The following is a 9913-nucleotide window of genomic DNA, read 5'->3' as shown; positions in this document are numbered from 1 at the left end:
TAACATCATCTGCCACATCCACTAGTGCCAAGCGACAGTCTGATGCTAGGGCCACCACCTGCAACCCAACAGCAAGCTCACAGACCTACCCTGTGTTCTAGAGGGAAAAATCTGCAGCTCATGCCTCTGCTGTTGCAACCCGACAACACAACCCTCAGTTGGATTAGGAAGAGCAGCTCGCTGCACCCTACAGCCTCCACCTCTCAAAACTTGTAATATTCTCAGAACAACAAATAAACACGTAACTGTTTATCTCTTGACACTAGGCTTTCCAGAGAAGCTGTTAAGGGCAACAACAAAACTGTGCCCTCACCTATACTCCCAGGCTCACACCAGCTTCCAGATTTTGATGAGCTAGGTTTCTTTGTCCTGTTCATAAAGAAAACCAATACTTCAGTGTGAGCACCAAGCAGCTACAACACTCACTTCAGTTAGGCATGCCAGCGCGCCCCCCCAACCCTGTGCTCAAGGCAGATGGCACCTGTCTCCCCATCCCTCATGAAACCAGAGCACGCTGCCCGTTTCCTGTGCTAGTGACAGTGCACAGCAACGCTGTGGCCCAGCTGGCAAATTGCAGTTACTGGTTCCCTCAGCTCCAGGTAGAGCCAAAACCTGTGTTTAATGGAGTTGCTGAAAAATGCAGAACACCCTTGGAACTTAAGTATGAGCATCTGTGGTAGGCTTTGTTAAAAAAGCCTGCAAGAATCAATCCAGCCCAGTGCCAGCCCTTTTCACAAGCCGGCATCTGTACACTGTACATTACCCAACACCTGCTTCTTCACACGGTTGCAAGTCTCCACTGTTGCAAACAGCCTTTAAGCTGAGGCTTTTTTTGTCTTATTCAAGGTTTTGTTATTTTGTCTCAAAACTTTCCAGGTTTCACACCAAGTTGTGCCAATACTCGGAAAAGAAATAAGGGAATTCAGATTCAAAAGTGAAGACTGACCAAAACCAAATCCTTTATTTCCACAACTGTATAAATGTGCTCCGAGTAGGTGTCCAACACAAGTTAGAAAAACAAAATAGAACATGCCAGTTGCAAACTAGATCAGTTCACCAACGTGCTGACTCCTTGGTATTAGGCTTAGTTACACAAGACCAGTCACAGTAAAAAGATACATTTTAGAGTACAAAGAGTAGCAGGATGTTAAGCCATTTCAGCTTGCGCACATACAAGTCACACTTCTGGCAGAAAACGCAGAGAAGTTTGAATTATTATGCTGGAAGCTACGTTGCGTCACTTTAAATGGCATCAATATCGATATCATCATCTTTATTGTTTGCAGGCTTCACAGTTTCAACTTTAGGTACACTGGCAGTTGTAGAGTACACCACCTGCAGAGGCAAGACACACGTTTTTACTACAGCACTTACTGCTGTCATTAAGCACAAAATTAACTTTCACATCAGGAATCACAACCCCTGCCTGCATGACACGCTGCTCCATGTTCCCAGAGGTACTGCACAGCACTCTGGTACCAGAATTAATATTGTACAAGAAACCTGAACTCTGGCATTCTCCAACTACAGCTACACCTTAATATCTGTCTTTAGAAGTCAGAGGTGGGCACGTGCATCTATAGGAAGCATGATCTCATATCCAGGGAAGTCGTTACTACAGGGAGGAGGAGCAAACATAGAACCCCACGTGCAAAAAAAAAAAAAAGTCACAGCCACAGATAGCTTAAGTGTAGGTTACAGATTTTACCTATGCCTAAACTGTGAGGAAAACGGCCATTTGTTCTTTAATTAGCTTTTTTAACATACCCACTAGCTCTCCTAGAATATAAAGCTTTATGCACAACACCTCATCAATCTTCCACTACGTGAGCTACTACTGTGCAAGAGACTATACCATTCCACAGTGTCTTTGCCTATGAAGATGCACCGACACTACCTACACTGTATCTTGGGTAGCAAAACTCTCTGATGGAACATTAGAAAGGAGGAGTTCCTCCAGTTCCCACTATGCACAGTAAGCTGTTTTATAGTCCACCAGGACAAAGCACACAAGTGTGCAGGAATAGTGCAGCCTTTGAGAAACAAGCCTTTCCTTCCTACCTCTATATTTTCATCTTCATCCTCTTCTTCATTACCGGAAGATTCTTCTTCAGCTTCCTTTAGCCATTTAATAAATGGTTCTGCTTTGACACGAATTTCTTTGGCAAGCTCCTTTGAAACATACTTCTTTGAGGCCTTAAAGACAGAAGAACGCAGACTTTGCTTGAACACTAACAGAATTTACATCAAATCCAGCCTAACTTAGAATTCCAACCACACCCCACTGCCTCAAACAGCCCATTTTTGAGAGGGAGGTTTCTCCCAGAGAACAGCTTATCTCAGGTTAGTTCTTTAAAGACATCTGCACCAGCTGTTACACCAGAACAGATAAACCAGATGCAGCATCTCACATTCATGAACTTGGCTGGTATTATACATGAAATATTACCCCTTACCTTTTCTGCCCAGCCAAGGATGACTTCTTCTTCCAGAAGATCTGCGTCATACATATCCTTCAAAATATGTGGTATTTTAGAAATAAGCTGAGACTGATGCATGGCCACCACACACTCAAAGCCATGGAGAAGGTACTTCTGGGCTTTCTTGTTGTTGTGGCAGAACTAGAATTGTCATAAAAGCAAAAACAACAGGATTAGCTCTTTTCCTCTCCAGAAAGAGCTGCTGCTCTCAACTTAAGAGATAACAAGATTTACAACACTTCGTACCATCCATCCCAGTATTTCTCCCTAGCTAAGAATGGTTTAAAAAGAAAAACCTCCCAAAAAAGAAAAAACTCACTAAAGCCTTCTTCCCCACGTTACCAAGCAATCCAGAACAAAAAGCCAACCCAACCGTTGTTGCACCGGGTAAAAGAGACTGCTTACACGAAGGAAGTGACGTCTGTATTTCCTTATCTGTTCACGAATCTTTTCGTTGAAAAGGACTTCAGTGAGAACTAGAGGGCCCATTGCCTTTACATCCAGTCTCTCTGCTTCTGCTACAATCTCTTTGTCAGAAGTATCAATGACACCTTCTTCCTTCTTTTTCTACAGAAACAGACAAAGGTTTTAAAGCCACTGATATCTGTATCAATGCTCTAATACACCGCTTCCTTCCCCACCACTGGTGAACCAGTACTTTGACAGAAGCGTAAGCAGCTTGCATTTAGTCTCCTTACAAGCTTTTTATACAACTACAGCAGAGTAACTACCAGTAAAATCACCACAAAATATTTACCTTCACAAAATCAAATAGTAAGTTGACCCTCTCCTCTATGGTTCTTTCCAGGTCTTCACTAAGCGTGAGGTTCTTTGCATGGTCACTGATTTCATCCATTCTACGTCTCTGGGCTTCTTCTGTCGTGTCTTCACCCCAGTCATCATCATCCTCCTCCTCCTAAAATCCAAAATCAAGCCACCAGGTTCATACAATGTTACTACAAGCTTAGCAATAGGTGTTACTTCTGCATACAGATTTGAGCAGTCTTATAAACGGGTATTTCTGATTCTTCCCTAAAGAACAGGTTGCATTATGATCTGGAAGTCAATAATGATGGAGAGCAAGGGCAGATGTAGAAAAGATAATGGAAGCTAGACTTGAGTTCGTAGCCATCTGTTAGGTTACTTGAAGTGCAGTTTTGCCACTCTATACAGAGATGCTTCTTTCCAGGCTCATGGATTGTAAAGGGTATGCAGCTTTCACTTAGCAAGGAGCACACATGATGCTACTGGAGAGGTGATGAGACTACTATAGAAGGGAGACAGGGATACTTCTAGCAGTGAAGTTCTGGATACAGTAAGAACTTTTGGTATAGTGTTGCAGTCTTGCAAGGAATACCAGTAATTTAAAGGTTTTAAACCAAAGCAAGACATTGCTTACCACAACCTGTGGAGGGGTCATCTCCTCTGGAGGTGGGGGTGGAAGTGTCTCATTGCTGGACACAGAACCATTCTCTTTGTCTTTGCCTTTTCTGTTCTTCTTCTCCTTTTCTTTCTTTCCTGTACCAGTGTCAGAACTTTCTGCAAGTAAATTTCAATGTTTAATTCTACAAACTTGAGAAACCTGAAATCCCTGCCCTACTGCCCCTCTGCCAAAAGCCCCACGTAGGCCTGCATGCACTTATTAGCAGCAAATTATGTATAGTATCATCCCTAGATACATGCAGGGCAGATGTACGCCTGCTGGGAAAACCCCTGGTTATAGGGAAGGTCTTGTTTCTCATCAAGACATCAGGCTGTACAAGTCTATATAACAGGTGACCTCACAAAACAGAGACCCCTGGAATAGGTTAGACTTTTCTATTCTAGCAAGCTTAAATTGCAGCAGGCAACTAGATGCTTACTACAGAGTGTTGCTTGCACAGAACAAGTACTTTACAGTTAGCATTTACTATACTGCTGCTACTTCCTACCTTTCTATATCACGTTCACTTAAAAGGCAACAAGCTCCGGCTCACTAGCTCTCCTACCAAGTTCTGTCCTGCTTAGGCAAATCCAGCTCTGGACACACACTTCTATTTGGGAAGGATATCAAACTGCACTGGGAGAGACCGCTCATATCGAAGCTATGAACACAGCTACTTCATTGCGACCCACATACTCTAGGAGTATACTGGAGCCTTTTTACCCTTTAATTAGATGTGAGCTATTTGTTTTTCCATCTCAATAACAGCACTCATACTGAAGAAGTCCCTTATAAACACAAACACTTACCAGGTGGGTTTTTGAGAATGAACGTGCAAAGTTTATGGTTTGTGTCAAGCATGCCTCGATAGCCACAGGCTTTGCAAGAATTACCTATAGTTTGTTTCTTAGGATTGACATGCTGCAAAGAAGAACAAACCCCAGTTAGCAAACCACTTAGAACAATTATGCATTAAAGCCTAAACCTGATGTTTACACTACCACCTCCACATGATTAAGCCAGAGACTGAAATGCTTCGCATCTCTCCCAACATAGAGCAAATGTAGAAGAAGCATTTTAGCTCAGGAGTTTTGAGATGTTACCAACGTAAAACCTCCCCAAAGGGTGTGCATGTACTGGATTTCCTCTCCACAGATAGTCAAACAGCTATTAACTTCACTCTGCTTCCACAAACAGAATGAAATGTTTCTGTAGTGCTACCATGAATACAGAAGAGAGCACTTACCAGATCAGTTTCAGGATTCTCACACTCAGGACAGAGAACAAATTTTTTAATGAATCCATCCAACATGTCTTGCAGCTTATTCGCCTCATGAGATCCATTGACAATGTAACGGTCATTCTTAACATCAAACTGGGTCTGTGCTCCCAGCTCACAACCAAAAAATTTGGTAGGATCTGCAAAGAAAGCGTAGTAACTACCACTGCACTTGTATCTTCACTGTGATTTTTAACGGCAATTAAATATGCTACTGCTTCTTTCTGTTCGTTATTTCATCCTGAGATAATCACATTTCTTTCTTACAGATCTTGAAAGAATGACTATAATGCTTTATCAGCTACTTAACACTCCCACTTCAAACATAAAAGCATAAAAAAATGCTGTATCACTCCAGACTACTTACACGTTGGAGGCCGATTAAGCGCCTTTGCAACGTCAACCATGTTGACTATAACCGTCTTTATTCCATTTCCTTTGCCCTCCACCTAAAGAAAAAGTGTTTTAAGATTAAGTGACTGCAACAGCCAAACCCAGGGTGTATTCCCCATTTCACTACATCAAAGTCTGCTTTGAAGCGTATCTTCTTAGATGAGCTAATGTGCACTTAGCCTGGACAGAAAGGAGAAGACATCCTCCCTGCCTTGCCCTCAGACTGCCTAAAAATTATTATTATTTCACATCTCTCTACCTCCCCTATCAAGAGAACGAGTGGTGTGAAACACTACCTACTTACCACTAATGTCTAGTAAGTTACCTTGGCAATCAGACGGGGCATTTTGTAGCGATAGAACTGATCTGAAACACTGCGGTTGACGTTGACAGACATTTTGCCTTATTAGTAGCTTTATCAATAAGATGAAGAGATCTTTGATTGCAGTTTTTTGGTATCTTCTGTCTGGAGAAGACGGGATGACATAAACGACTGCAAGAGTTCTCGGTCTCTGACATGAAAATATTTTCGCCACTGAGGCTGTAAGGTTCTTGCTTGTACGCTATGTTTCCCCAATACAGGTACCAGTGGCTGCGCAACAGCTCTGCAGGTGTTAATAAACAGAAAAAAAAATTATTTTAATGTGCACTTATCAGATTTTGCTACAGAGCTATACAAGGGACTATATTTAATGTCAGAAGAAGAAAATACGTTCTTTATGCTATGGCTTTCTTCAACTTGTGAACTGAAAACAAAACCTTGAACTATACTGCTAAGTATAAGTACCTTCTTCTCTACTACACCACAGAGCTTTCCACCCTCTTCTTTCTTACTATCCAAAAAAGCACTGAAAAGCTTAAGACTATTTTCTGTACAATTAGCTCCTGAAGGAGTGCTGTGACCAGTAGGGAAGGGAAAGGAACACTACTTGATTTATTATGGAGACCAATGCTCTTGCACAGAGGGTCATGTGATAAGTTTCAAGCTGCAGGAAACAGGAGAAAGATCTGGAAAACTGTTTCAAATTCCACATCATAGCATGAACCTATCACATAAAGCACTGTTCAGAATGCTGAGAAATATCAGTAAGGTTAAGCAGCAGCAATCTGTAGCCCAACATAACTTTTACATGGCTTACCAGGTTTTTGGACCGGAGTGGAAAAGAGCTGAAAATTAGGTAATTCTCCCTCTCACTTATGGATTCTCACAGCAGCTTCTGTTGAGTTCTGACTTAACAATAAGCCTGATAAAAGTCTGACACAAGTTGCTTCACTGAAGAAAGCCTAGCAATGCAGAGGTACAGAGCAATGCAGCAGCTTTTCCAGTTGTTTTTTTTTCTTAGGCAAAGGGGGGAAGGAGAGGAAGGGGAAGGAGGATGAATCCTATTATTAAAGTTGCCTTAAGCAGTATTTACTTATTTAAATTAACATGCGTCTCTATAATCAGATCTAAGAGTATTTAAGCCACAACCGGCTGACTATACCGGCAACCCTGACTATTCTACGAAACTATTCTGACACGTCATCACATTGTCATCATTAATGACAGAAGCACTGACCCATTAAAATAGCTTTCTTAGTATTTACACATAAGAGCACATCTACTGGTGCCACACCATTTGAGACCCTCCAATCAGGTTTACAGAGTCTTTACACAAGAAGCAAGCAGATCTGTATGCGCCTTGTGTTGCACGTTAACCCAGATGCAGTTTCGCCTTTTCTCAGTGTACTTTTTTGGGATGAGGTTGCGTAATTTACTGACTTTACCAGCACACTCAGCAAAAACTGCACCGTGGAATTTCTTCTAAGAACGGGGCTTCCTTCCTCAAGATGCCTAAAAAGAGCCACCATGTGACCTGACCACATGCTTGCAGAAGCACGGAGAAAAGCAGGTATTTTGCTGACCAAACGTGCGGTTTCCCCACCTTCCAGATTACAGCTTTTGTCTGCTGCAGACTGAAGCTCCCTCTCCTGGTCCCTAGGACACCTCATCCCAAGCACAACCCCCTCGATATGCTACGCACACACGCGGGGGGCGGGTGTGAAAAAGAAAAGAAAAAAAAGCGAGAAGGCAGATTGCCGTCTCCGCCTCAAGGCCCCCATTTCCCCGCCCCGCTCAGGCCGGCGATGAGTCATAAATGCAGCAATTAAGCGCTGCGTCAGCCCTGGAAGAGCCGAGGAAAAGCCACCCCTCTCCCTCCCACCCCTCACGCATGCGCACTGCAGCCGCGGGAGAGTTGGGGGGGGGGGGGGGAAGGGGGGGCGCGCGCGCTCCTCCGCTCCACCCCCGCGGCGGGCTGGTAACTGCGCCACAGCGCGCGCCACAGCCGCCTCCCCCACCTCCCCCCCACCCCCCTCCGCGCGCGCGCGCTCTCCGCACGGGGAGGCGCGGCCCCCGCCGCCGCCATCTTGTCTCGTCGCATGGCGGTGCCCGGGAAAGGGGGTGAAACACCACCCCAGGAGCACAACAACAAAAAAAAGAAAACCCCAAAAAGCCACAAACGGCTGCAAATAAAGCGCTGGGGTGGGGAGGGTGGGCGCTTTCTGATCTAGGGTTGTTTTTACCCCTTGTTTCTCTTCCCACTCCCGTCAAAGCACGGACACGAAACCCGCTCGCCACCATCACAACCCGACGCCGCCCGCCCGCTCCCCTCTCTTTCCAAGAATCGCGTTTTGCGTTGTAAAAGACCTTAAAGATCATCCAGTTCCAACCCTCCGTGCCACAGGCACCGGACCCGAACCCTTCCCCGCCGCCCCCACCCGCCCCAGCCCAGCGCCAATACCGTTTTCGTCCAATAAAGACATAAACCCAACACTGCTCGCCCCGGGCTGCGACGAAGCCGAGTGTGCGACGAGAACAGGGCCGTGGGGGCGCGGGTATCCGGGCGGAGGAGGCGGGGGACGCCGCAGCCTCCGGGTCCCGGCGTCCTGGCTCGGACGGTGTCAGCAGGCACGGCGGTGCCGGGGAACCTGCGGGCGAGAGGCGGCCGAAGGCATCGTTAGAAGAGGAGGGAGAGGCGGCTGACGGCGAGCGGCCCGGGGCAGAAGGGGCGGCTGACGGGACCCCGGCAACAGCCACCCCGTACTCACCTCTAGAATGTTCTCGCGCTGACTGAACAACGCCAGAGCCGGGATCAATCAGCCAGCGGCGAGCCCCGCCCCCCCGGCGCCGCCATTGGCTCGCAGCTCGCCTCACCGACACACGATTGGCTAAAGCCGGGAGGCGCCCTCTTCCATTGGTCGCTGCCTCTGTCAATCAAAACTAATCCCCGCCCCTTCCCCCGCCTCCACTCGCCCCCCCCGGCCAGCGCTTGCAAAGGACATCGCGTCTACAGCCCCGAGTCTCGCGAGAGCTCGTGGGGCCGCGGGGAGGGGGCTCGGCGTTTCCCCTCCCCCCAGCCCCGCTCCGGCCTGGGTAGGGAGGGTCGGGGTCGGTACCTGGCCCAGCGCTTGACACAGAACCGTAGGATGGGGTGCAGGGCACCGTAACCCCCATCCAGTTTCCCCCCTGCCACGGGCAGGGGCACCTCCCGCTGGATCAGGGTGCTCAAAGCCGCATCCGACGAGTCCTTCAGCTCCTCCAGGGATGGGGCAGACACAGCTTCCCTGGGCAACCTGTGCCAGTGCCTCGCCGTCCTCGTAGTGAGGAATTTCTTCCTGATGTCTAGTCCATATCTTCCCTTTGCAATTTAAAGCCATTCTTCCACCTCCTCTCACTCCATGACTTTGTACAAAGTCCCTTCCCAGCTTTCCTGTAGCCCCTTCAGGTTGTGGAAGGTCGCTATAAAATCTCGGAGCTTTCTCCAGGCTGAACAACCCTGGTTCGCTCAGCCTGTCCTCGTATGGGAGGTGCTCCAGCCCTCTGATCATCTTTGTAGCCTCCTCTGGACCCGTTCCAACAGCTCCATATCCTTATGCTGGGGATTCCAGAACTGGACACAGGACTCCAGGTCTCACAAGAGCGGAGCAGAGGGGCAGAATCCCCTCCCTCGACCTGCTGGCCACGCTGCTTTTGATGCAGCCCAGGACACGATTGGCCTTCTGGGCTGCGAGCACACACTGCCGACTCATGTTCAGCTTCTCATCGACCAGAAACCCCAAGTCCTTCTCTGCAGGGCAGCTCTCAATCACGTCACCCCCCATCCTGTGCTGAGAACGGGGATTGCCCTGACCCAGGTGACCTTGCACTTGGCCTTGTTGAACCTCATGAGGTTCTCACAGCCCCACTTCTCCAGCCTGTCCAGGTCCCTCAGGATGACATCCCATCCTTCCGGTGTGGCAACTGCACCACTCAGCTGGGTGTCATCTGCAAACTTGATGAGGGTACACTCGATCTCA

General features: G+C 47.2%; 1 protein-coding gene and 1 non-coding gene across 2 annotated transcripts; both read right to left on the bottom strand.

The window, feature by feature from the left end:
- Nucleotides 1–935: 935 nt before the first annotated feature.
- EIF5 (eukaryotic translation initiation factor 5) lies at nt 936–8796 on the bottom strand. Its single transcript, XM_069858871.1, has 12 exons — nt 8666–8796; nt 8359–8545; nt 5901–6180; nt 5550–5631; nt 5150–5322; nt 4713–4824; nt 3880–4019; nt 3238–3396; nt 2886–3047; nt 2457–2621; nt 2062–2196; nt 936–1335 (listed from the first exon to the last, which is right to left on the bottom strand). Exons 3-12 carry the CDS (start codon nt 5970–5972, stop codon nt 1243–1245), a joined length of 1293 nt encoding a protein of 430 aa, XP_069714972.1. The 5' UTR covers nt 5973–6180; nt 8359–8545; nt 8666–8796; the 3' UTR covers nt 936–1242.
- On the bottom strand, nt 4234–4357 carry LOC138721659 (small nucleolar RNA SNORA28). The gene has a single exon (XR_011337590.1). It is a non-coding gene; the product is annotated as a small nucleolar RNA SNORA28 (small nucleolar RNA).
- Nucleotides 8797–9913: the final 1117 nt, after the last annotated feature.

This window comes from Phaenicophaeus curvirostris, chromosome 5, assembly GCF_032191515.1.
Source record: "Phaenicophaeus curvirostris isolate KB17595 chromosome 5, BPBGC_Pcur_1.0, whole genome shotgun sequence".
NCBI lineage: Eukaryota > Metazoa > Chordata > Aves > Cuculiformes > Cuculidae > Phaenicophaeus > Phaenicophaeus curvirostris.
The sequence above is the reverse complement of the archived record's forward strand: the minus strand, read 5'-3'. Positions and strand labels throughout refer to the sequence as shown.